This window comes from Mesoplodon densirostris, chromosome 2 (genome assembly GCF_025265405.1).
Source record: "Mesoplodon densirostris isolate mMesDen1 chromosome 2, mMesDen1 primary haplotype, whole genome shotgun sequence".
Taxonomy (NCBI): domain Eukaryota; kingdom Metazoa; phylum Chordata; class Mammalia; order Artiodactyla; family Ziphiidae; genus Mesoplodon; species Mesoplodon densirostris.
Genome location: NC_082662.1, coordinates 52,178,923 through 52,206,418, shown reverse-complemented (window position 1 = coordinate 52,206,418; position 27,496 = coordinate 52,178,923). Strand labels below are relative to the sequence as shown.

At 43.8% G+C, this 27,496-nt stretch overlaps 1 protein-coding gene across 7 annotated transcripts in view; it reads right to left on the bottom strand.

Moving 5' to 3' along the window:
- FGGY (FGGY carbohydrate kinase domain containing) overlaps positions 1–27,496 on the bottom strand; it is a 430,315-nt gene that overhangs the window by 60,774 nt on the left and 342,045 nt on the right. For 5 of the 7 annotated variants that reach the window (XM_060089872.1, XM_060089873.1, XM_060089876.1 and 2 more), the window contains one exon: positions 21,162–21,256. The exons of the other annotated variants lie outside the window; for them this stretch is intronic. In XM_060089872.1, coding sequence (XP_059945855.1) covers positions 21,162–21,256 — 95 coding nt within the window. The remainder of the gene's footprint in view (positions 1–21,161; positions 21,257–27,496) is intronic. 7 annotated transcript variants of the gene reach the window in all.

Sequence of the window (27,496 nt, the reverse complement as noted above, 5' to 3'; positions counted from 1 at the left end):
GTACCATCTGTAGTATTATACATGTAATATTCTTTTAAATTCCAAATAAATTCCTTTTTCTTTTTTCAAACTGCCTTGTTCTAAGCAGAAATGTCTATGAAAACATAGGTACGGTGTTGGTTACCTTTTTTCTAATATACATTAAAATAAATATATAACTATTAGAAAAAGAGTGTCCACATGCCAGCTAAAGTCATCCTGAGTGCCACTGGTGGCTTATGTGTGCATTTAGGGAGATGCCACATTATTCTACTTTGTATCCATTTATGGCTGCTGGACACCTGAGTCTGTGGAATTTAGTAACTCATCCAAGTTCAAACCAGCAGACCCAAAGCAATGTGATGGTTCATATTCCTCTCATCTTTAGAATGAGTATGTTCAATAAAATAGCATACAGAATAATTCCAAGAATTTTAAATTTCATGGACACTAGTACTTCCAAAATTACTTCGGAGAATGGCATATGGTTAGCAAGTTTTTGTTTTGCCAAGTAAGAACTCAAAATAAAAAAGGTTTTCTCATACAAGGTAATATTAAAAAAAAAAAAAAAAAGCATAGGACTTTCTACACCAAACATTTGGGACCAGGGTACTTCTCAGGACAACATAAATCACTTAAGAAGAAAACATTTATGATGCTCTGCTTACGTTTCTGCATTTCTCATTCTGGTAAAAAACTCTGGTCATGGACTAGCCACTGGCTGGGCTCATCACTGGTGGATGATGCAGTGGGAGGTGGCTTTGGAATCACGAAGTTCTGAGTTCAATCCTCGTTTTGTACAAATTACACGTGCAGCTTTGTGCTGCTTTAAGCTGAGCCTTAATTCTTCATCCGTAAACTGAGGCTACTCATCGCTGTGAAGATTAAATGAAGTAAGTGTATAAAATGCCTAGAACAGCCCCTAACCTGTAGTAGGAGCTCATTAAGCAGCACTTAACGACTTTCCTTTTACCACGCATTGTGTCTGACCAGGAGGGCTGCTGTAAGGATGCAATGTGACAACACATGGGAAAGTGTACTGACAATGTGTTACAGAGCTCTAATTGTTCTTTGGATCTCAGGTTGGAAGTTCCTTCCTCGGGGAAACTTTTCTTGACCCACTCAGTTGGATAAGAAGCCCCTCCCTTGGTACCATGCCACCCTGTGATCTCCACCTGTTCACTGTCACACTACATTGCTACTGCCAGGCAATTTCTCCCTCACCTCAATAGGCACACAAGAGCTCCGAGAGGGTAAGAGTGGGAAATACATGGATCTTGCTGTTGCTTCTCCACCATCTAGCATGTAGTCACTGCCAAATATAGCACTGGTGCTCTTTTAATTTGTTAAATAGACACATGAATTGATGGGAAGATTGGTGGAGGTTTTCAAACCTGTTATGGTGTACTACTTGTACACTTGATGGTCTTGACCTTTGGCTTACAGCAGCATTTCCCAATGTTTGGTCCTTCAGCAAAGTAAGATGCTCCATGAAAGACTAATTCTTTGGTCAAGTAAATTTATGAAAGTCTATATTCTAAATGCCTCCCCAACCCGGGAGAGTCACAACACAAGTTTATATATTAAAGGCTTATGCAAAGTCTCGCTATAAAGATACCCAGTTAACTTGAATGTAGCATTTTCCAAATGAATTCTTTCCAGGAATACCTTCTAATGTATGAAAGAACACCCTTTGGAAAATCCTGGCCTATAGAGAACTTGAGTAAATTTTTCTCATGGTTTCTGTCAATTCTTTGTCCTGGTTGTCCTTCCCCCAGTTAAACTGCACAGCCAGAAGCAGGAGAGACATGCATATTGGGCTGGACAAAAAGGCAACACAGACAATAGAACCTTTGAGAAAACTAAACATAGGAATGGGCTACCAGCCCAGGAACTGACCAAAAATATTTTGACAATGAGTAGAATGCCCTCATTTGTATCACACCTCAGAGGTTTCATAGTTCTATGCATGTACATCATTGCAACTGCTCTTCTTCCTCTTCCCCCTTCCTCTTTTTCTCCTCCAGCATCAGCATCACCATGGTTAAACACTATGGCACACTGTCTATGCCAGGCATTGCTGTAAGTGTACTTCTTGTAGTAACTGATGAAATGATATTACTTACTATTATATAGATCTTGAAATTGAGTCTCAGAAAGCTACTACTACTACTAGTAATAATAATAATGACAAAATTAATGATAGCCACCTCTCACTTTTGGTGAGCTTATTGTTCAAGGCAAAAGAGCTCAGAAAGGCAGATTTGGGGCTCAAATGTAAGTCTCCTGATGCCAAGTCCAGAGTTTGCTCCACCCACGAAAGATGGGTCTCTCCAACAAGATCATAGCATGCTCCCAGCTGCGGCAGGGGAGAGAGGGTTACGGCACCAGCTCGGCATTCAGATGGTGTGGTTTTTAAAGTGACTCAACATCTGTCATTAATTAGAGTTCCTGTTCCCATGGTGATGGTTTATTATTGCTAGGCTGATAAGATGGCCAATTCAAGAATACTATCTTCCTTCTTTTCCCTCTCACTCTCCAGCATAGATTTTTCTCTTTTTTTCCTCCTCTCACCTAACATCATTGATCTTATGCAACAAGGTAGGAGGTGGTGTTCCTCAAACAGGGACACCCTGTTGGATCCCTGGAGATAACCTTTGGAATTTTTTCCGTTTTGCTTAATGCAAAGGCTCTGTCAGAACAACCTGGATTCATCTCTGACATCTATTAGCTCTCTTACCATGAACAAGTTAATTACCTTCCTTGGGCCTTATTTTTTCATCTGGAATAAGGGGTAAGAAGGCCTAAACAGCAAGGTTCTTTTGAGAATCTGATGTACCAAATAGGAAGATGCTAGCACAGAGCTTGGAACGTGGTGGATACTCAAGAAATGGTAGCAGTTGTGATAATTAAAATAATAGCAATAATAATTATTTACAAAGAGATGAGATGAGACAGATTTTGGGTTGGCAGTTGAGGTCGTTTTACTTTCATTCATTCATCAATCATTCAAATTTGTTCTTCCACTGAACTGTTCTTTGTTCTTTAAAGCCCTTAACCCAAGATACACTATATACTTATTTGTATTTAACTGTCTCTTACACTCGACTGTAAATGTGATGAAAATTAGTACAGTGGTTATTTCACACATCAGTGTACCTGGGGGATATTTGTTGAATGATGTACAAATATTTACCAAGCAGTCAATGTCCGTCTTGGTGTTAGGCACTGGAGATACAGAAATAACTAAAGCAAGATTTTTACCCTTGAGGCATTCACATAAGGAATCTGTGAAAATTGACAAAAAATAAAGGAAATGGGGCATTCATCCCTGACTCAAAAAGGTTTTTAGATTTTTTTTGAAATAAATCCAATGACATAAATGGAATTAAATCTTTAGTAATCTCCTAGCACAAAGCACTGATTGCGGGGGGGGGGGGGTGGTATGGCTATCTCAAAGCTCTCAATGCCAAGAGGGATTCAAACCGGTGGTGTTAAGCCCCCAGAGTAATCGGAAATTCCCTTTGAAACATACAGTTAAAAAAGAAAGAGAAGGGGCTAGCTCGCTGACCTCCCCCCCAGGACAGTCTGACCCCCTCTGCTGGTGAAGCAAGAGGTCAGATCCTCAGATGGAAAATCAATCTCCAAGAGTGGCTGGATAGAATTCCACGACACGCGGTCTATTCCCAGCCAAGGAGGATGGGGCCCAGAGGCTTTAGCTTCCCCGGCCCACTGCACTCGATCAGGCCAAGCCGACAACTCCTCCAGGAGCACACGGCCTCCGACAGATGAGCAGGCGCAGGGGTCCAGCCAGGAGCCCTTGAACCCGCCTTCCTCAGTGGCTTGGATCTTCCATTTTGAAGTTATTTTGTTATTGTACAATACTATTAAGTATCCATGTTAATTACCTTAATATATTCCAGGTTATTGCCTCTGAAGCGATCGAGTCCAGTGCTTCTTATGTTCAGTTGAGACCCTCTAAGGGGTCATACCGTGCCATGGGGAAAGGGAGGGCGTGACACGGTGAGCAGGAGACACGGCTCAGCTTCTATCTGTTTTGTACAGTGTGCTCCCAAATGATCAACTACTTTATAAACTGTTTGAAAACCAGAACCTAATTCTTTCAGTGTAAAGATGAGGACTCTGAGGCCCAAAGAGGTAGACCTCTTGTCCCAGGTTATATATCGAGTTGTTCAGTAACGGAACCGACACTGAGGATGGGGGAGCTCATCTTTGAAAAAGAGAGAGTAACTGAGACGCACAGGGACCATCTGGAGTGAGTGCCAGTGTGAACAGGGAAAGCTGTTTTCAGAGACAGAGCTAAGAACTAGGTGGTCTCGGGTAGGATTTTACCTGCTGAGGGCTTTCCGTCCACATCCATCACAGCAGCACCCTTGCCTTAGTGTCTGGCTCCCTGGGTAACCAGTCTGGTTGGCCAGCTCCAGGGAGATGACAAATTCTCTGTCAATTTCACCTCCACTTCGGTACAACACACGTTTACACAGCACCTGCTACTGATTAAGGGTGAGGAATTCTGGGATCCTTCCCTGGAAGCTCACACCCAAGTGGGGTAAGCAGACATGGAAACATCTAAGGGCAGTGCTAGAGATAAGCACAGGTGGAGGTGGGGGAAGTGTAGAGGGAGGCCTGACCATGAGGAAGTGTCCCAAGGCAACTTTACAGATGGGTTCCAGTATTCTCCCAGTGAGCAGACTACAGGGTCAGAACATCAACCAAGCGTATCTTACTAGGATGTGACCTTGGGAAAGTACTGAACCTCTCTGTGATTTGGCCTCCTTATCTGCAAAGATCTCCTTATCTGCAAAGCACAAGGAATATCAGGACCTCATGGGATTGTTGTGAGGACTAAGTGAGTTAATCCGCAAAGTCACCTAGCGATGACTGGCGAAACTACATGAATACCCTCTGCTATCCTTTTAGGAGCCCCTTGAAGAGAGGGGTCCCAGCTCCCCACCACATCACAATATGCTGGATTCACTAAAGCCTGCTGCTTCCCAGTCATCTAAGCACTTCCTCGAATCTCCACTTTAGGATTGTCTATAAATTTCTCCTCCGTAAACGTCTGTCTATAGTAGTTAGTCAGCTTACTAAGATGAAGACAACTGCTATAATCCAATTATCTAAACCAGTCTGGTTTGTCAGGATCCCTCCTCATCAGAGATGCTGAGAGGTGAAACTGACATGGCCAACTTGGTAGGCATTTCAGTCTGATCAACTGCAACACACAGGCTCCTTCCGCCAAGGTGTCAGCTGAGGACAGGGGGAGGGGGGAGGGGGTAGATTTTGAGGTGGGGTGAGGTGGGTTGCTTGCTTCCCATATCTCAGTGGCCTTGTCTCAGAAAGGTGCCTCCTTCATCCTGAAATTTTCAAACCTGATATGTTACACTCTATACACAAATGCACTCTAGTGAAATAGGATAACTTTCTAGGGGCATTTAAAGAGTGTCCCCTTATATTTCAGGGAGGCCTCAAAACTGTTGGAGATAAATAATAAATCTTTGTCGTTACTCCCAGGCTGAATTAATTTACAGGCTTTTTTCTTAAGCAGGAAGCAGTATTACTATCTAAGAAGCACTTAATGTTGTTGACTTTAAGTAAATGAGAATATTAGCCTGCAACATTTTTTATAAAAAACGATAGAGTCAGGGGATGTTGGGCAAAGGATGCTCCCAAGACTCCTGATCAAACTCCTAATGATTTGTTTATAGTTGACAACCCCCATTCCCTATCAACTGTGGTCCTTATATATCGAGCTTTCTCTTCTGCTACTACCGAACTGGGATGCTTTCCTAGGAGTTGAGTTGATGTCTTTCTGTCTGTGTTATTCCTTTGCTTTCACTAGCACCTCTATCTGAAAAGCCCACTTCCTGCTGCTTCTCTGCTCATCCTAAGTTAACATTTCCACTTCAAGCCCTACTTCTTATACAAAGCCACACTTCTCTTTCCTGCTTGTAGCTGTTACCAGGGAGTAGATTATGTAATGGCACTCTCTGGTTTCAGGTTACTTCATTTTTATTTTTCTAGCCTGTCAGCTCCTTGAAGGTGGGGAACCTGGCCTTGTTTTTCCTCTTTTTCTTTTTTAAAATTGTAAAATATTTGGCCCTCTATTACACTATCCACGACTTTGAGGTCACCAGTAGAAACAGTGTGTGCTTGGAGACACAAAAACCTGTATTCAAATTCCAGCTTGAATATTAACACCCAGTGTGACCTTGGGTAAGTTCTTTTAATTTCCGAGTCTGTTTTCTCATTTGTAAAACTGAAAACAAGAAACTGCACATAAACCTATTGTGAGAGTTAGGTGAGAAAGGCTAAATATTGATTCTGCAAGGAAACATCTACAAGAAGACTAGAGCAATATGAGTTATGCATGTAGCTTTCTTTTTTTCTTTTTTTTTTTTTTTTTTTGCGGTACGCAGGCCTCTCACTGTTGTGGCCTCTCCCGTTGTGGAGCACAGGCTCCGGATGCGCAGGCTCAGCGGCCATGGCTCATGGGCCTAGGCGCTCTGCGGCATGTGGGATCTTCCCGGACCGGGGCACAAACCCGTGTCCCCTGCATCGGCAGGCGGACTCTCAACCACTGTGCCACCAGGGAAGCCCCTGCATGTAGCTTTCTTATAATTTGCTTTGAGATAGGAAGAAAGCTTGGAAAACCTTGAGTAAAAGATACGTCTCAATAAACATAAGCTCTGAGACATATAGACTTAAACTCCTAATGCCATTACTTAATAGCTATGTGACTTTGGGCAAATCGCTTGCCCTCTCTGAGTCTCTATTTCCTCATTTGGGTGATGAGAATAATCACATATGTAATAGAGTGATTCACTTAGAAAGGTCCAGAGTTCTGGTTCAAGAAAGAGGAGTTTCTATTCCTTTTGACTAGACACTACCTGGAACTATGCCTGGCTCGGACTTGTAATCAAGTTGTGTCTCCTGAGACAGGTGCTAAGCTACCTGTGGCCACTGGCCTCAATGCCTGACTCAGAGTGGGCTTATTCAGAGCTGGGTATTCACTAAAGTTGCTAACGTCAATTTCTTGTCTTTTGGGTGTCACTTAGTCAAAGTGAACTGCTCTCCATGATAACCGGCCACCCTTTCTCCTGTTGGCCTAGCTCATTCCGACAGGGAGAGAGGAGGGGAAGTGGATTTGCCATAAGGACTGACTTCTCTTCAGGCTTAAAAGTGACTGTATCAATCAGAGTCCAGTCGGGAGAAGCGAAACCACTCTAGGTCATTCAACAAAAAGAATTGAGCACAAGAAATGAGTTTCACTGATGACACAAGAAACCAAGAAGCCAAACAGATGATACTGAAGGAACTCAGAGATCGGGGACGGCAAAAAGCTGCTACTCCTCTTAGGGATCAAGAGATGATGGGAGGTAGTGGTGTGGCCAGAGCCAGGGGGCCTGGCCATGTCAGGCTGGAGCTGAAACCAAAGCAGGGCTGAGTGGTCAGCCCTGGGACCTGAAGGGAAAGGCTGGGAGCTGGAATCACACAGGAGATGCAGTTGCTGCTGCAGTGAAAGAGAGAAATGACCTGACTTCTCCCCGCTTGCTTCCTGCACGTCCATCTTCCATCAGCATCTCCCACTGGCCAAATCTACTCAGTGGCCAGTTTCCAGAGAGCCTGGGAAATGTAATACACAGCAGGGCAGGTGTGAATAAGCTATCTGAGAGCAAGCAGGCAAATGAGTGGCCCAGCCATCTCAATAATATACATAAAGCGCTAGAACAACGTGTGATTTACAGTCAGCTAATAATGCTAGGTATCATAAATATTGCTCTAATTTTGTATAACTCACTGAAAGTTTATTCACACCAGTAACTGTGCTGAACACTCTCTACATATTATCTCATTTAATCTTCACAACAATCTTATGAGGCAGGCACTCTTAACAGTCTCATTGTTACAGTGAGAAAACCAGCTTAGAGAGGTCAAGGGACTGACCTAATGTACAGCTTTAGCATCTGAACTCAGGATTGGAGCCCAGATTTATGTGACATCTGAGTCTGTGCTCTTAACTATGGTCCTATTTATTGCTTATAATATGAATCATACTGCTAACAGTAAAAGGGAGGGTACTAGATAAGCTGAACATGAAACTTCTCATCATAACTGGGAGGATATTTTGAAGACCTACATTTCCAGGACTGAAAGCCTAGAACACTCTGGGAACATTCAATTTGCCCTTAAAAAAAGTAGAGATTAAGAAAAAAATACATCACTTAATGCAGTTTATAAAAGTCCATGGCTTTCCCTCTTGAAGGCAACAGTGTATTTTTGCTAAGAGGATGCCAAGTTCGGTGGCCTCTGAAGGCTTGCTGTTTACTGACATTTGATAGGCTTCGACATCTGTTGCCCTTCTTGATTGATGGGTGCTTCATTTTAGCACTTCCCTGATGCCAGGCTGGTAAAAAGCTTTAGTACTGAGGTCCTCTAAGACACTCCTAGGTCAGTGACGCAGCTCTGTTTATGAAGCTGCCTGAGGGAAGGAATATTCAGGGAAGAGTGGTAAGGCACATGCCATCCATCCACCATGCTGGGTATTCTCAGTTCTACCCCTGGGGCAGGTGACAGCTCCAGAAAGTTATAAGTCCGGGGAATTCTTGACTTCAAGTCAAGTTTCAATGTCCTGCTCCGGACCTTTAGCAAGGTAGTATAGGATGAATTCTTCTGCTTCTTCTGTAAAGTTCCATGGAATGATTTCTTTGTTTGTTTTTAAAGGAATGGCAATTTTAGAATTTGGTACCAGGGAAAACCTGGTCTCTTTTGGAAAACTGGTATACTTCCTTGACTCTGTGGACACTATATGACTTGACATATTTCCAGTTTTGTGTTGGCTGCTAGGAAGCTCAAAGTAATCCCCTTATTTATGGGTCAGAGACCCATAGGCCAAATCTGTCCCACACACCTGCTTGGTCTGACACTCACCAATGCAGGGTTAAAACAATTTGAATTTCAATGTCCTTAGGCAGAGTATACATTCTCCAATCTGGTAGAGAATGAAATCATCTTGTTCTCTGTTTGTTTACATGGCCTACCTGGTATGGCCTGCAGGCATATATATATTTGAGGAGCCCCTAGTCTAAGTAGTTGGTATATTATCTTCCTACATAGTTTCTAACTTGTGAGTTTTATTTTGCTTAGTTTTATTCTGCTTAGTCATTTATTATAAGCTTCCTCAAATCCTTTATGGAAGAGGAGTATGAATGATAAAAAAAATAAACAAATTGTTTTCTTCCCTAAGCAAAACAGTCAAGTTCAGTGCAGGCAGCTGCATCCCCACTGCATCCAAGGACTGGTCATTCCTGGTGAGTCACTCTGGCCTGCCCCACCTGCCCCACCTGTTAGAGGGTAGGCTCAACCCTATCATTCCTTTAAACAGGAGAAAGGATTTCTTCCTCATTAGCAACTGAGGGGCCTGGACATAATCAAGTGACCTCTGCCCTATTTCTAGTATATAATATGTAAAGCCAGCTCTAGGTGCCCTCTGAGACACTGGGCAGCAGGGGCTAAACAGAGAGTGGGGCCTAGAGCCAAACCAGCTAAATTGCAGCCCTCCTCCCCCCACTAGCCATCCATGTGACCTCAGGTCAGCTTATCAGTCTTGATTCCTCAAATTCCTGCATTATAAAGTGGGACAATGCTACCACCTACTTTACTGGTTTTTGGGTACGGATCAAATTAATACAGGAAATATTAATAATAGTACTTTTCTGCATGCCAGGCATTGTGTTAACTGTGCTTTCATGCATAGAATATTTGCAGTAACTCAGTGGGGTCAGTTAATATGGAACTGAGGATCAGAGAAACTAAGCACCTTGCCCAGCCAGGCTGGTTCACATAGCTAGCAAGCCAAGGAGATGCCATCACCTTGAGTGTAGCAAGGTGACTTAGTGGGCTAGTTTCTTTGGCCTCATTTGATTTCCTCTTATCCCGTCCACAACAGATTCAGCTCATTTACCCTCTTCTACCCCCAAGACTTGGCAGGCAGTTGCCATAACATGACTGAGCTCCAGCAGTTATTACTAATATTTATTGTGTTGAGTTGAAATGGAGAGAGATTTGTGCAGGATTGAGGCACATGCTCCTTCCTCTGCTTTCAGAGAAGGTATTCTACTGCAAAGATTAAGAGCCAGCCAGGTTCACATGCCTCTCCACACAGAGTTCCAGCTCTATCACCAACTAATACTATATGGCCCGGTTCAAATGTTGCCTTCTCAGAAGCACCTTTCTATTTCTAGCCCTAAGACAATGGAAGACACTCCTTCCTTGGTGCTCCATTATCCACTGTATAGCAACTGTAGTTAAACAAATAAGAGCCAACATTAAACAGACACTATTCTACTCTACATGTACTAACGTGTTTATCTCTTACAACATGAGTTGTGAGACAATATACCTATGATGCAGATATTACTGTTATGTTTTACTAATGAGGGCTCTGAGGCACAGAGAAATTAAGTAACTCACTTAAGGTAAGCGGCAGAGCCATGATTTGAGCCCAAGCCAAGGCACTGTGTCTTTGTCATTACATTTAGTGTTGGCTTTTTCATAACTGTATCTGTCTGTGTCTACCTCCTCCCCACCAGACTGGAACTCCATGGGCCCCAAGATGGATTTAAATCTTCTTTGTCCTGCTACCATCTAGGACTGTCTCTGTCATGTGGCAGCCTCTTGCTGATGAGCCTTGGCTCAAAATAATATTCAATAGGGAGACTCATCACCTAGTTGAATCAAGGCCAAGACACATGCCTTTTCCAGATGTAGCCCACTGTCATCTGTCAGCCCAGCTATCACAGCCCACCCTATCTCCAGCTGCAGAGGAGAGCAGAAAATGCATCCTGACATCACAGGAAGGACCCAAGTAAAAGGTGCATTGATGGGGACAAAAACAAGCCAGCAGAGTGATTAATTTGGCCTCCCCTTCAATATTATGTTTACACAAGTTGATTATATAGCACTTAATTACTAATTTGCCCTGCTTAAACCAAGAGTGTTTTTAATTTTTAATGAGCTAAGGGAAGAAGATGCCTTTACTTAGTAAGGAGCAGCTATTTTATTTCCTTCTCTTGTTTTGCCCAGCCAATTAATAACATTTCTAAGGAAATGTATCCCTCTCAAGAATTCTTTCTCCCCATCTTCTTCCTGACCTCCCAGATTTAAAAAGAGATAGAAACAGACAAGAGCCACTTAGAAACAAGCTGACTTCACCTTCTGATCTGGCTGGCTAGGCTGGGAAGGGCCTTGTAAAGCAGAGTAACATGGGACCCATAAATGGTGCTGTCTGATTTTTTGGGAGTTGGGGTGTGTCTATTCTCAGAAACCATGACTTGGTTGTTGTTACCAAGAGCAGAGAACACAGCCATAGGTCTCCAAACAAGGCAATCCCCCTAGAACCCTGCACTGTTTCCTGGGTATTAATGTCAGATAATTTTAAGCATGGCCCTAGGGCAGCCTATACAAAAAACACAGGTTTTGGAGTCAGCTCTGGATTTGATCACCAGCTCTGCTACTTGTTAGATGATGGATCTGTTATTTAAACTTTCTGAGCCTCAGTTTCCTATCTGTAATGGTGAGGTGAATAACCTACCTTGCAAGAATCAAATGGCATCTCAAGTACCTTAGCACAGTGCCCAGCTCAGAAGAGGCACAGTTTTCTTGTCTTTAGCAGAAAGGAAGGCAGAAAAAGCAAAGCAGGGATAAGTGGGTCCCTTTTGAGCACCCTAGCCTGTCATCTGCAGAGCTGACAGATCTGATCAGTGTTACTCAAAGGGCCCGTCCATAATGACATAAGGAGTTTGCTCTAGAAAGTAAACAAACACCCTGATTCTCTCACTGAGAACATCTTGTTAGGAACAAAATGTTGCAATTGATTTACATTCTGATGCAAGTCCCTTATCTCATTGCAAATCTGTAACAAACCATTCACAGCTTGGCCTCTGGTCGCAGACAGACCTGCACAGCCCAGTCTGGATGACTATGGAGGACAGCTGCATTCGCTCCTAAAGTCCCCCTCCCACCCTTCTCTGGGCTGAGCCAGGCTCACTTGTACGGACTATATCAATGAGCTCTCTTGCCCTCTGACTTTGACTCCAGCCAATGGGGAGCCCGACAGTAAGTCAGAGAGCGGGAGGAAGATGGGGTCAATAACCCAGCTCTTCACTTCCAGGGTCACTGGCAAGACAGCTGACTTGGTCGCCTCCACACAGCCCTCTGTTCTGGGGTTCAGGGGTTCTAGTAACTGTGCTCTCTCTTCACCTCTTAAGGTCAGCTGTTACAAACCCCAGTATACTATATCCTCCCTTGTGATTTCTCCAGGGCCAGTCCCCAGTCTGTAAATAGTCCCTCTACTGAACTGTCTAAAACTATCCTAATTTGAAAGTAACTTCTGTGGGGAACTTGACTAACACAGGGACATTTTAATGTACATTCAAATTCTAGTTGTCTACAAAAACAGACTCACAGGCACAGAGAACAGATTTGTGGTTGCCAAGGGGGAGGGGGGGTGGGGGAGGGATGGAGTGGGAGTTTGGGGTTAGCAGATGCAAACTAGTATAGGATGGATAAACAACAAGGTCCTACTGCATAGCACAGGGAACTATACTCAATATCCTGTGATAAACCATAATGGAAAAGCATACGAAAAGGAATATATATGTGTAACTGAGTCACTTTGCTGCACAGCAGAAATTAACACAACATTGTAAATCAACTATACTTCCATAAAATAAATTTAAAAAATTCTAGTTGTCTATTACTGGTACTAGTTTTTTAAAATAATGGCAATCACACTCAGCCCCAGAGGAGGCCACTTCCATGTATGACCAAGTTGAACAATCCTCAGCTTTGGAATCCTAGGCTAGGCCTTGGATTCTGGCTCCATCCCTTTCTAGCCATGGGCTTTGGTAAGTCACTTAAACCCTCCTACCCTGTTTCTTCATTTGTAAAATTATGATGATAATAGTATAGGAAATTTCCTTATGTATAACTTTTAACATGGTACTAAATTTTTAAATGTTCAAATTTCTTTGATATGCATGTGATGAGAGACATGCCATCCAAGTTTCTACACACATGGTACTTTATGGTTCACTGCAGCGTATCAAACACCTCCAATAAGCAACTGTAACAATGGTATTTCTTCTTTTGCATACTTCTTGATCATTTGCCTCAATGATGGAACCAAAAGTCTTTCATATACTTCAGTAAGACCTCTAAACATTCCATGACTCTGAATCAAACTTTGTCCAGTGGTATGTGGTATGTATGTGTATATGACTGTGTGTGTGTGTAGTCATTTTTCAGAACTTTTTCCCAATTACAGACAATTCCTGATTTAACTAAAGGTCTTGTCTTCCCTCATCTCTTATTTGGTTCCATACCCTAATTTACTGTGTTGAATATTAAAGTTATACAGCATGGATAATCTATTCATGACATCCTAGAGTAAAGAGAGAAAAAAAAAAGTGCTACCTATTCATTTCTGATTTATTCCAACAAAGACATTTATTATAAAAAGGAAAAGCATAAATGATCATTAGAATGAGGAATTAAGTACTTACAGGCATTCATTTCTACTAAATAATCTAACGTATTTTTTCAGATTTGCACCAGTATAAAATGTTGTCTTGAACAAAATGAAGTCAAAGAGGTAGGTAAACTTTATTTTAGAAATACAGTTCAGAATCCCTTCTAAGTTTCTAAAGTACTTAGTAGATGTTTGGCCACTGTTTTCTTTTATAAAAGCCCAAATCTTAAGTTCCTGAGTAAAAACTGCAAGGGGAGGGAGATATTTGGAAAAAATATTTGTTAGCCTAAATCTCTGTGTTAATAACAATACTATAAAAAGTGTCATTTAATTAAAGTTCTTAATTAAAGTGCTTTTTAATATATATCTGTATAAAAAGTAAATGGACAGATTATGATTAAATACAAATAAATAAAACAAAACACTACTGGGAGTATGGTATGAAGCCTTCTCCAGGCAAAGGAATTAGAAAATTTCCAAACCAAAGAGGGTACATTTCTTCTTTTTATTTCTATGTCCCATACTCAACCAAGCAGTGAGGCTAAACATGTGCTGCTGATATGTTCTAGAAACCATACTACCCTGGAGAAGCGCAGCTAAAGTGCTATACTGGAATCTACACTTTTTCCGAGCAACAGATATATATTTACTGGAATATAAAGAACATGGTTTGATGGAACAAAAAGAGCATTGACTTTGTATCAAGCAAAGTTATATGACCTCACCATGCCTCACTGTCCTCATCTGCACAGTGGGGACTGTTAACATCCACTGGTTGTTGCAAGGATTCTATGAATGACAAAGGATGGAAAGTAACAGGCCCTGTTCCAGGATCACCCTGTAAGGAACAGGAGAGTCCAATGTCATATATCCTACAAACTGAAATAATTTCCTAAAAATAGAATTCTAATTTTGTGCTAATTTTTGACTTTTATATCCATGGTGCCATTCTGCCAACTGGATTGGAACAAGGAGATGTATAATTAATTAGAACCTGAATTTGTTGTTGGTTTTTTTTTTTTTTTTTTTTTTTTTGAGTGGGAGCAATTCTCAAAAAGATAAGAATGTACTGTTAACCAGGTATGTCAGTAAGTATAAAGAATGTTAGGACCAGCATCACATTCTTAATTTAACCCTTCTTTAAACTATTAATTACCATTTCAGGTTTTCTGTTGATTTTCTATGAGGCACTCACATATGGGACAGGATACAGAAAATCCAATCAGAAACCTGAATCCATTTAATTAGAAACCAGAATCTCATATCTCCTGAAACACATGCTTAAGCAGCAAAGGGCAAAAGGTTACTAAAAAAAACTGACAGTATCAGGACCATATGTGAAATAAATAGGATTTTAAGAGACCTGGGAATGAAAGCCAAATGAAACTAAAATTCACAGCAAAAGATGCCTTATACACAAGGAATGTGAGCCCTGATTTCACACACTATTGGCAGGAGTATAAAGTGCTAATATGTATCAAAATCCTAAAAGTTAGGCAAACTTTTTGACCAAACAACTATACCTCCATAATTTAGTTTGTGTAAATAATTTAGGGTATGGGCAAAAATTTAGATACAGAGACGTTAGTTGGCAGCATTCTTTAAAACAATGGAGACAACCTAAGTATTCAAAACTAGAGGACTGGGGAAATAAGTCATGGTATATAGCAGGGGTCCCCAACCCTCGGGGCCTCGGACCACTACTGGTCCGCAGCCTGTCAGGAACCGGGCCGCACAGCAGGCGGTGAGCGGCGGGCAAGGGATCGAAGCTTCATCTGCCGCTCCCCATCGCTGGAATTACTGCCTGAACCATTCCCCACCCACCCCCATCTATGGAAAAATTTTCTTCCATGAAAGCGGTCCTTGGTGCCAAAAAGGTTGGGGACCGCTGGTCTACTATGGGGCAGAAAATTGTACAGCCTACAAACATGATAAATAAAGATGTTTACTATGTATTTTTGGGTGGGGGAAAAAAGGCTACAAAACAATATGCATTGTATGAACACAGTTTTGTAATTTAGAAAAGTATAAAATAATTTAAAAGTATGTACAAAAAGATTACAAAGATAGAAGCCAGAATCTAATATAGTGGTTGTTTTAGGGTAGTAATATCAGTGTTTTCATATTTTTCTTTCAGCTTAACTGAATTTTCTTATTTTTTCCCAATGAACATGAATTAGTAGTTGTATTCCAGAAAAAGGAAAGAAACCCAGCAAATTAAGATTGAATGTGCCAAGAAATGGCATGGTTTCATATTTCTGAACATCTATTATATATCAGTCTTTCCAAACCTCCAGAAAGCAAGATCATGGTAATCAACTTTACTTCGCAAAATGTAAAACTGGTATTTATGGTGACAGGAAGACAAACAGGACTAAAAAACACAGAAAGTTGACTCTCACAAAATAAAACAGAATGGAGACGTATTGTATAGCATAAAAAAATAACAGGGTTTGAAGCACATAATAGGTGATGAATATAAACTGGCTCTAAATGAAGTAAATTTCATGAAAAAGAACAGAAGGAGAGGCTTCAGCTAAGCAGTGAGGATGTTTGCAAGGACTGACCTTGAGGGTAGACCACTGCGGTCAGCGCGGATAGTTTATCCTGTGGGCACACATTACAGAAAGGGTGAGTAATCACCGCTCTCCACTGGCCACTTAGATGCATTGGTCTGCGAGACACAGGAGTCTGTCTGGAACGTGACAGGGAAAGTTGATGGTGGGAACGCACGGAGTCAATGGTTTACAGAGGCGGCAACCCTCACACCATGGGAGGAAAAAAGGTTTTGATTAATTGGTTGATTCCAAGGGCTTATTTTCTTTACTCTGGTACTACCATTAAAATGATGGCTGAATTCATTTTGATCTCTTGTCACTGTCTCCTTCCGCTGATTTTTGCTTCAGATACTTCCTCTACTGCTTTTTTTTGGGGGGAAGGGTGGGTGTCAAGATAAATATCAATAGCACAGTTAGAATTAAAGCTTATTTTATATACATAGTCTTGAGGGGAAAAAAACTTTCTTTTAAGATAAGACATTACAGGAAGCTAATGACATCTGCAGAGGGGCTGAAGGAAGCAGAAAGTGGAAAGCCATTTTGTATTTCTGCCTCTTTGCCATTGGATTCAATTTTCTCTCACGGCATCTTGAAACCACTTTCTTGTTTTATGTGTCCTTTGCATTTCTTAGAACCTCTCTATTGTCTCTGCTTAGGAAGTGTAAGCATGTTGATAGTTCATAAAGTGATTTTTTTTCCAGTGTGTTAATTTCCCAGGGCCTGGGAGCCTAGAGAATTGTTATGGGATGCTCCCAACTTCTAATTATCATTATTTGCTTTCCAGGATATTCAGAATTTGAGAGGATCACTTTGGAGCACACTGATGGCCAGAGAAGCGATGGGTGACATTCTAGAGATGGGGGAGTGGTCAGGTGGAAAGGCCACAGATGCCAAGACTGCCTGGATAACTCTAAGGAGGGAGGAAGACTTCCTTCCTTGCATCTCCTCCCACTTACTCAATAGCTGAACTTTTACCATGAAAATGGCATCTCTGTGATTTGATTCCTTTTTATTAAGCTGCAGATACAAAGACAACTGTGACATGATACTTGTCACACTGTCTAGTGGAAGAATAGTTCTGAAAACTACTAAAAGGAGAACACCATTTCTGGAGAGGGACAATTCTTTAAGATATTATTAGTCATTCTATTCTTTAATGCAGATGGATGGCTATAACTACCGTTTGTGAGATCCTAATTTGGAAAGGGAATAGCAGGAAGACTTTAGTTGTCTAAAGGAAGGGAGGGTAGGAAAGGGCAGAGGAAGAGAGGGAGAGAGAGACTCTGAGGATGAGAATATGAATGGATAAATGAACAAGAGGTGGAAGCAGGAACTGTCAGCAGGCTTCAAAATTTGGAATAGCAATGGACCTTGTACTTGACCAATCTCTCCCATTAATACCCCCATCAGAAAATTCCATCCACTATCCCTTTCCCTCCAGCTGATAAACTTTCCCCAGAATTAAAATATATAGAAGTTTGCAATAGCTGTAAGTAAAATCCACAATTCTAAGTCCTTCTGATCTGTTGGTACCGCCAAAGGAAGGTATAGCGCTCTACCCCTGGCTGAAGTCATCCATTCATGGGCCTAGGAAATTGGGAAACCCTGTCTCCCTGGGCACGTAGGACTCTTCCCTAGGTCTGCAGCCTGGGTCTTCTGGAGTCTTCTTAGCCTTTCCTTCATCTGAAGGAGACGACTCCAGCTGATTCTACCAAAGTCTGCCCATCTAGATAAGAAGTGAAATTCTTTATCCAACGACCAGATGTGTGGTCTATGAGAAGACAAAATATCTGGCCTGCTGGAATCATTGAGTTGCTCGCAAGCTCTGCTCAGCTTTCTTATAGGAAGGAGTGGCAGGCACCCTGAAGATCAAGCTAGGATCTTTGAAGTTCAAAGAAAAAACCATGTTGAAGTTCAGATTGAAAAATATGAATCACAGGGAGGAAGTAATTCTTTTTTACTTCAACTTGCCAGAATCCTGAGCTGGTCTCCAGGCCTGGGGCACATAGGTTGGCACCTCTTCTTTAGAGAGGGGTGAATGAAGCCAAGTTGACATGCATTTACATTTCCAAACATAATCATTATTACAATGGTGACAATTATACCTGGGCTTCACAGAGGTCATTGAATCTTTCAAAGGCTCTATCTCAGCAGTTCCACAGGAATGGCAATTCTTATTTAAACATCTTTTAAAAAGGAAATAAAACAAATAAATGAAACAAGCACCTGGAGAGGCCAAGTGACATTGTTTGAGGATGTACAACAACCATGCACAGAGGTTAAGACCACATGGATTCCCTCAGGTATGTGATGACAGGTAAGATTCAGGTCTCTGGCACCTGGGGGCTTTCTTTACTAGATTACAGTGTCTCCTAAAAATAGTCAGGAGAGGCACATAATTCCCCGGGTTGAATAGGAGACATGAATTTATCTTTACTATTTTGTGGGTCTTGCAGCTGCTACTCAAGTCAATAATTCCAATTTTTGATCTACCATATCTTAGATACTCTTCCAGAATATTAAGGGGAAATATTATGTAGTGAAGAAGATGTCAGTGTGGGATGAAGCTCAGTTTCCACTTAGGAGAAGATGTGAGTGGAAACTTCTCAGAGCTAGAAACTCCAGATTTGACTAAGATGTCAATGAGGTGTCACAAGGCATGGTATGAAGTATCTGATAAAGCAGCCAGATCTGGTCACACTACTCTGTTTCAGTGGCAGACTGTCTCCTGATTTGTGACCAATGACATTTCTTTTCAGAAAATTCACCTTTGAACATTTAAGAAGCCAAATAGTTTTTTTCAAGAAAAAAGAAAAAAAATTAGACTAAAGTAGAAAAAGAATGAAAATCAACAGAGGATATAATTCAGAGAGACCTTGATTTCAATTCTGCTTCTGCCCCTTATTAACTGTAGCCTTGGGCAAACTTCTTAAAAACTCTCTGAGCCTGGGTTTCCTCATATGTAAGACAGGAATAAAAAGCCTTATTCCTGCAGGCAGGGAGACTGTCAAGAGTCAATGAGGTGTCTTCATCTGCTTAGGCTGCCATAACAAAATACCACAGATTGGGTGTTTAAACAATAGAAATTCATTTTCTCACAGTTCTGGAGGCACTAAGATCAAGGTGCCAGCATGGCTGAGCTCTGGTGAGGGCTCCCTTCCCAGCTTGCAGATGGCCACCTTTTTGCCATGCCCTCACATGGCGGAGAAAAAGCAAGCTCTGGTGTCTCATCGCATTAGGGCACTAATCTCACCATAAAGGTCCCACCCTCATTTCCTCATCTAATCGAAATCACCTCCCAAAGGCCACATCTCCAAATACCATCACACTGTGGGGTTAGGGATTCAAATTTGAATTTTGAGGGGACAGAAACTTCCAGTCCATAATATGCATTAACCTATGCAGGGCCTTAGTAAGCATCTCTACTGTTTTGTTTTGGCAATTATGCTTTGTCCCAGGAAGTGCAAGTCACCTAGTTATGAGAACATCTTCATAAATCAACACATTAAAACAATAACTGACAAGTCACTGACATTTCAACACTAAATAAACATCTCCATGTGATGTTTCTGAGACAGCACCAGAAAATCCAGAAAAACGTTGGAAACTCAACTCTACCCTCTTTGTTTAAAAACTCCAGTTAAGATCCACAAGCATTCATGAGTGGGTTCAATTCTTTGGAAGGGATATTTCACAAGCATCAGTTTGAGAGGCTTGGATAGGGTGCCGTGCACCACACTTCCCAAAATGTGGCATAAAGAGCACAGATATTGGTATCAGACTCTTGCATGTGACCACTTCCAATAGTGTACGCTTGAGTTCCGTAATCTTTCTGGATCTCTGTTGCCTGTGTGGGTTGTGAGAGGTAGCGGGAAGGTTATATGAAAAGCACCTAGCATAGTTCTTGGTACATAAGAGGGTCACAATAAATAAAGCTCTTATTACTGGGCTACTGGTGGAAAACCTGGCTTCTAGTCCTGACTTGGAGACCGTGGGCAAGTCACTTAAGCTCTCTGGTGCTCAGCTGAACAAATATTTCTTCAACTTTCAGTTACAACTTGGGAGCCAGACTTCTTGGTTCTGGCATTTACTAGCTGCTTCAACGTAAGCCAAGTTATTTAACTTCCTTTTGCCTCAGGTTCTTCAACTATAAAATGGGAATAATAGAGCTGTTGTGGGACTGAACATACATTCCTGGTCCAGAGAAAGAACTCATAATGTGCTCCTGATTATTATTACAGATAAAGAAATGGAGTGGAGAGAGGAACGGTCAGGTTACAGAACTAGTTGGAAGTCAAGTGAGGGTTGACTTCAGAGCTTGTGCCTTCAGCCTTAAACTATACTGCTTCTCTACCTTTTTGTAAACCTACTGTTAATCCTATTATTTTACCACTCAAAGTCTCTCCATAAAACCCACACGTGAAATGTCTTTTTCAATTCAGTGGCAGGAAAAGCTTTGTCTCCCAAAGAAACTAGTAGGCTTCCTCTTTTTGAAAGTAAGAATTATGTAACTTATCATGTGTTCTTTTTTGTCTTGGCTGCCAGGAAGCTCAGAGTCAAACTGTCTGCTCCATCATTGCCATCGAGTTGTTTCCTTCTTCCTATATCTTTGTTCCTTATTTTTTCTTCTAACTCCCTTTTACTAACATTTTCATTTGTGTCCCTTGTTGAAAGAGACCTCAGAGGTATTTGAAAAGTGGTGGGTGGAGATGAAAGAAGCAAATACAAATCAGAAATTCACATGAAAAATTTGTTTTGTACCTTACCTGTTTCACTTGCTAAAAGAAAAATGGTCAAGGGGAAATTCAAATGAAATAATATAAGAGCTATTTTAAAGGAGAAAAAAAGAAAACCAACAGAAAGACAGAACGACCGACAGTAATGGAGGCCAAGTCAAACAAAAACTGCAATAAATATGTCTGAGGCTAGAAGTGTTTGTGCTTTCCCTGGCTGGAACCTATCATTTCTTAATTATATCCTGTGTGTGCTTTGCAAGACATGAGCTGCTGTCAAGAGGAAGGACAGCCCCAGACAGGGGAGGGGCCACGGCCCACCCCTTGGTCCTCACGTACCTGTACAGAAGCGAAATCTCCCGAGGCACAGGCCCCCAGAATAGCAGCACCCACAAGAACAGACTCCACCTCTTGCGACAGGACCACAGGCATGCCTGCGCAGGAAAAGGCCACACCTTGGTTAGGGAGTAGTAGGGCCAGGGGTCACGTGGGGAACTGGCCAGCAGCTCCAGCAGCACAAACACCTGATGTAAAGGCAGCAGCAGTGCTCCCTCCCCTCCCCCTTGCAGTTCCCTGTTCTTTGGGATTACCTGGTTCTAAAGGATTTCACTGCCTCTGCCTGTTGCTGCAGTAGCCAAGGGTCCCCTGGAAGCCAACACCATATATCTATCTATCTATATCTATATCTATCTATCTATCATCTATCTATTTATCTATCTATCTATCTATCTATATGTATCTGAACTCAGGAGACCTTTCTGCCCAGGTTTTCCAGGCTTCTGCTAGCTGCTACCTGCCATTTCAAGTAGTTAAACAAACATTTACGAAGTGCTCTGTGGGGCCAGTGATATAGAGATGAATAAGACTGTCCTGCTATTCAGGTCTCAAAGGGGAGATGGATGAGAGAGAGATAAAGGCCACACAGGGGGTTGGGTCTCCAACTGAGATGCACTAAGGAAAGGGAAGTAGTGAGAGAGGGTGTGATGAATCCTTCTTTCAGGGGCCTCAGAGTACAAGCCAAAGCCCTTACCAAGGCTGACAAGGCCCTCCAGGACCGGTGCCACTTCTCCCACCCTGACTGGCTTCTCCTCTCCTCCGGGCCACACTGCCCGGCCTCCTTGCCCTTTCTTGAGTCTGCTTCAGGGCCCTTGCTTGTGCTGTTCCTTCTGTCTGGGTCACTTGCTTCCAGATGTCCCCATGGCAACACCCTCCTGCAAGTCTGTGCAAACATCCCTCCCCACTGCGGCTTTCCTGACCATCTGAAGTGAAATGACAACTTACCCACAACATCCCTTACCCGCCTCATGATTTCCTCATTGCCTTCCAACACCCTGTTATTACTTCTCTTGTTTACGGTCTGTCTTGCCTGCTAGAACATAAGCTCCATGAGGGCAGAGACTTTTTGTCCACTGCTGAATCCCTGGAATTGAGAGCGGTGTCTAGCCCATGGTAACTGCTGACATGATGAACGAATGAATTTTCGAGATGGGGAAGGGGGTCAGAGCAGGGGAGCTCAGGATTAAACAAGCACTTGAAGGATGAGTAGGGGTCCACCGGGCAGGGAGGAACACTCCACATGACAACTCCCAGAGGCTGAAGGTTCACGGTGGACTTAAGGTGAATAGGAATAATTTAGAATTCTTAGTAGTTTATATGTGTGTGCATGTGAAATGAAACGTACATAAAATATAAATATAGTTGCTAATCAGGAGATGGCAGCAAACTCCACAGAGGTAAGCTCTGTGGCCAGACCTGTGAGATCTTCCTCTACTCAAGACATTATTTTTCCAAAGACTGGATTTCTCTTCCTATCTTTTCCGGCAAGAGTTCCCTGACACATCCTCCTCTGTGCTCCCACCATCTCCTAACTCACTGTCCTACTCCAGGGCTGGGGCAGCGGCCCCAGCCATCCCAGACAAAGGGGGTGGGGGACAGAATTCCCACACTTATCCCAGGGGACTTAGGAATACCAGCCCCATACTGCAGGGCCGGCACTGGAGACTTTGCTGACAAGTATCAGGTGGGGTGGGGTCTCTGGGAAAAGCTCAGACCTGGTTCCACTAGCCCTGTGTCCTTCAGCAAGTCACTTAAACCCTTTAGCCTCAGTTTCTCCCTGTGTAAAATGGGGACGATAACAGGTTTGCTGTGAGGATCAATGAAAAAGGGCACATATGGGGCTTAACACATTTCCTGGCCTATGATAAGCCCTTGAGAGTGGTGGCCGCTGTTGTTAGGATGAATCTCAGGGAGGGGTGAAGCCCTCCCCCATGCACTTCATCTGGGTTGGAAAGTGGACCAGCAGGGAAAGGATGGGGCAGGTGCCCATCAACCATCCAGAGGGGAAGGAAAGACACCAGGCCACGTGGAAGGGCTGTGTTGGCTGCATTAGGAGAGAGCACCGCAAGCCTCTGCAGAGTCTGTGGATCATGGGGATGGGGGTGTGACCGTGACCATCCCATGGCCCTGGGACGTTTTAGAAGACAGCACTCCACATGCTGCTTGCCTCCTAGCCCTCCTTACCCTGTCAAAGCTTCACCGCTCTGAGCAGGGAGGAACTACTCACAGGCCCCTCTCCTCAGGAACGGGAAACCAGAGGAGCCGGGTGGATCCCCCATCAGCTCTCCAGTTGCAGCCCAAAGTGCTCTGGAGCCAAGCTGCCAGGGTTTGAATTCTGACTTCCTCCCTGCCTTAGCTGTGTGACCCTAGGCAAGTTACTTAACCCCTCTGTGCCTGTTTTCCCAGATGCAAAATGAGGTTAAAATTCCACTGATCTCACAGAGTTGCTGTGAGGGTTAAAAGTGCTTAAAGGAGGGCTTCCCTGGTGGCGCAGTGGTTGAGAGTCCGCCTGCCGATGCAAGGGACACAGGTTCGTGCCCCGGTCCGGGAAGATCCCACATGCCGCGGAGCGGCTGGGCCCGTGAGCCATGGCCGCTGAGCCTGCGCGTCCGGAGCCTGTGCTCCGCAATGGGAGAGGCCACAACAGTGAGAGGCCCGCATACCACACACACACACACAAAATTGCTTAGAGGAGGCACTGAATTGGCATTAGCTATTATGATTCTTAATCTTTACCGTATCTCAGTTATTCACACCCTCTTCTCACCTCGGCCCCAACACCTGTTCTGGGTCCTGGGACACCGCCGTGTGGACCAAGTCTGTAGACCCCTTGTCCTCCGGCCACATCCTGGACTGAGCTCGTCTCCAGCCACGAGGCCCCTCTTCACATAGCCCCTCAGTCTCAGGTGGGTCACCTCCTGCCCCAGTCCCTGCAAGCCTCGGGGTGGTCAGACTGTGGGCAGCCCCACGGTACTGCTTGGTGACCGGCGTTTCCCTCAACCCTGCCCACACCTCTGTAAATAGACCCTTTATTCGACTGTTCTCCAGTTAATCCAATCTGAGTGTGTCATCTGTTCTCTGCCTGGATCTGACTCACGCTGCCACCAACGTCCTCTGGGTACCCCGTGCTCGCTGGACAGTGGTCAGAGCACGAGAGCACGTTTTCTGTTTGTAATGGCCCTCTTGGCAGGACATTATTGTTCTCCTTTGCGTGCTCGCGCCAAGCTCAGCATGTGTACTCAGAGAATGAATACGTGAAGGAGTAAATGAGTGAAATAATGAATAAGGCAGGAAGAGGGAAACCCCTACTGAAACTGCCAGAATTCTACAAAACAAAACTTAGGAGGAACATTTAGTCCCAAGTCAGTGAGGGAAACCTACAATTACTTAGTACACACCAAGTATTTCTTGAAACCACAGTTAACTATATGCCCAGGGTACAACAAGATTCTTCCTCCTCACGTAGAGGACATTTCCCAAGTTGGCAAAACCCAGAGCAGGAGCAGACTGTTCCCCAAATGGCAAAGATTTGCTTACAAAATATTTAACTTCTTTTTTTCTGAAATGCACCACCTTTTTGGTGTGGGGCTGCCTTCAGGGAAGAAGTGAGCTAACATTTATGGAACACCTATTTTAAGTGAAGCACAGAGATTGGTGCTCACAAACTTGTGAGTATTTATTCCTCAGCATGATCTATATGAGGGAAATAATATTATCTCTACCTTTCAAAAGAGGGAAATGGGGCTCAGAGAGGTCAAGCAACTTGCCCAACGTCACAGAGCTGGTCCCCTGCTCTTTCCATTACTCCACATTATCTCCAAAGCATCTCCCAAATTCCATCGTGTTTTTCCCATGTATTCCTGAGAATCATGTACCAGGTCTATGGTTCTTTCTACAGCTTTCTTTGCAGGAAAACTAGAGCAATTACAACGTTTAAAGGCACCAAACACTCTACCTATACACCCCCCCCCCAGCTTGTGTACCCATCTTTTGCAGAAACAAATGCAAATGTGTTCTTTTCTCAGAATGCTGGGTGAAGGAGAGGAAGAAGGCAGCTTTGCCTGGAATGTGAACTATTTTATCTGACGCATTAATGAATTTAGCAGAACCCAAAGCATTTAAAGGCAGATGCACTTTGCCATCACTTGTCAATCACCGGCTTCCCAAGGCAGAGGAGTTTCAGGCCAAAGAAAAGGCCCCTTTGTCCGGAACTGTAACTGGTCCACAGTCAGAGACAAAGGGTCCAGTTTGAATTGGAATCCAAATAACGATTAACAGCCTTTTCATTCATGAGCCTGAAGGAGAACAGTTTCCAAAGCAGAACTTTCTCTGAAGCCACTGCACCCCTGCTTCTGAGTCAGCTCAGGGGTGTGAGGCCTGGAAGAGAACTCACTTTCATAAAGGCTGGAGCAGCGGTGCAGAGTCAGGACCTGGGTCACACAGGCTGCCCTGCTCTTGGGGGCCCTGTTTCCCATTCCCTTGGGTGATGTGTTAGCCAAGGTTGATTTTATCTCCCCTCCTGAATCCAGGTAGGAAGTTTTGGTGGCTATTTGGAGGCTGGAAATTAAAAACTCACTCACAGATCAGGTTTTAAGTCTGAACTGTACTTGAACAAGCTAGCTGACTTTGAGATAAAATGTAGTCATGGCTTTTCTCCTAGGGAAAATTTAAGGTAATCTGGGTTCCTTTTTACGTCTTCTTTCTGCCTCAGAATGGCCTACTTCCATAGGTTTTGGACACTTTCAGAAAGGAGGAGTCATCATCAAATGGTTACAAACCGGGCAGAAAAGTTAAGAAACCTGGATCAGAGCCTAGTGTAGGGGACGCTGGGCCTGGACACACCTGGTACAATCCTGGTCCTGCCCCTACTGGGTGTCTGACCTTGGACAGTTAATTTAACTCACCTTCCTGACCCTCAGTTTCCTTGTCTGTAAGACAGGGCACCAATTTCTACCTTGTGGTGGTGTGTGCGGATTAAATGTAAATAGGGTGATTCATATCAACACAGAGTGGAAGTGTGGTTAATGGTAGTCATTTCTATACTTATTTTTATATATTTACCCTTAGACTGTGTGCTTTTTTTTTTTTTTTTTTTTTGGGGTCGCGGGCCTCTCACTGTTGTGGCCTCTCCCGTTGCGGAGCACAGGCTCCGGACGCGCAGGCTCAGTAGCCTTGGCTTACAGGCCCAGCCGCTCTGCGGCACGTGGGATCTTCCCCGACTGGGGCACGAACCCGTGTCCCCTGCATCGGCAGGCAGACTCTCAACCACTGCTCCACCAGGGAAGCCCGACTGTGTGCTTTTTGATACTGTTCTCTGGCTTGTGCCTCTGCCTCCCTACCTCTAAGATGGGGATCGGTAACTTACTTAGTTTGATCTCACGATGTGCAGGGGATAAATGTTGCCCATCATGTTTGGGAAAGCTCTCACCTGCAGGGATCTGCATGGCCTGGAGGGGGAAGGGAGAGTCAGGGGCAGAAACCTGGACCCGCCCAGCTGTCAGAGGTAAGGAATCCAGGGGACAGGGGACAGCAAGAGATCATGATGAATGGAGGCCAGTGGAGGGTGGGCTCAGATGAGACTGGAGGTGGGGCTGTGAGCAGGGTCCAATTCTCTCCTACTTCCCTATCCTTGCCCAGCCCTGGTGCCTGGCCACCCCGTGATGGGGTGGGGAGGGGGGACATCAGTCCCCAGGAGACACAGGGAGAGAAAGGAGCAAGGGGCATGAGGGCACAGGTCTAGAGGGATAGAAGCCCAGGCCAGCCTCTGGGACAGCAGCAAGCCTCCTGCCTATGGGGCCCCTTCCTTGGGGCCCAGGGCTCTGCACTACAGAGCCTGCTCTGCTTTTGTCTGCTCATATCACAGAGAGATCAGCCCAGTACCCTGGATTCTCTCCATCTGTGTCACGATCCCTGATTCTGAAGAGCCGAGAAGGAATCACAGGATCTTGTGGGTCTTAGGGCCCAAACCCCCATCTGCAGCCAGACACCCACAGCTTCCACCATGGCTGGGTTCTGCAATCTTTCTTCAAACAGTTTCCTTATCACCTCCTCCAGTCACTTGCTCTGCACTGTCACAGGTCCCAACCAGGGCGAGGTGGCCCACGGTGTTTCCCTAATACCCTGTGCTTTTCTCACTCAGAGCTCTTGCCACACTAGATTTGACATGTCTTCTGTCTGCCTTCTTCAATAGACCCTGAGCTCCCTGGGGGCAGGGATCATGTTGTCATCTCTGTATTTTCAATACTGCCCGCAGTGGGGGGGATCAGAAGAGGTACTCAAGACTGTTGAGTAAATACTTGAATTAAGATCTAGTCCTTGCTGACCTCTCGTGTCTCATT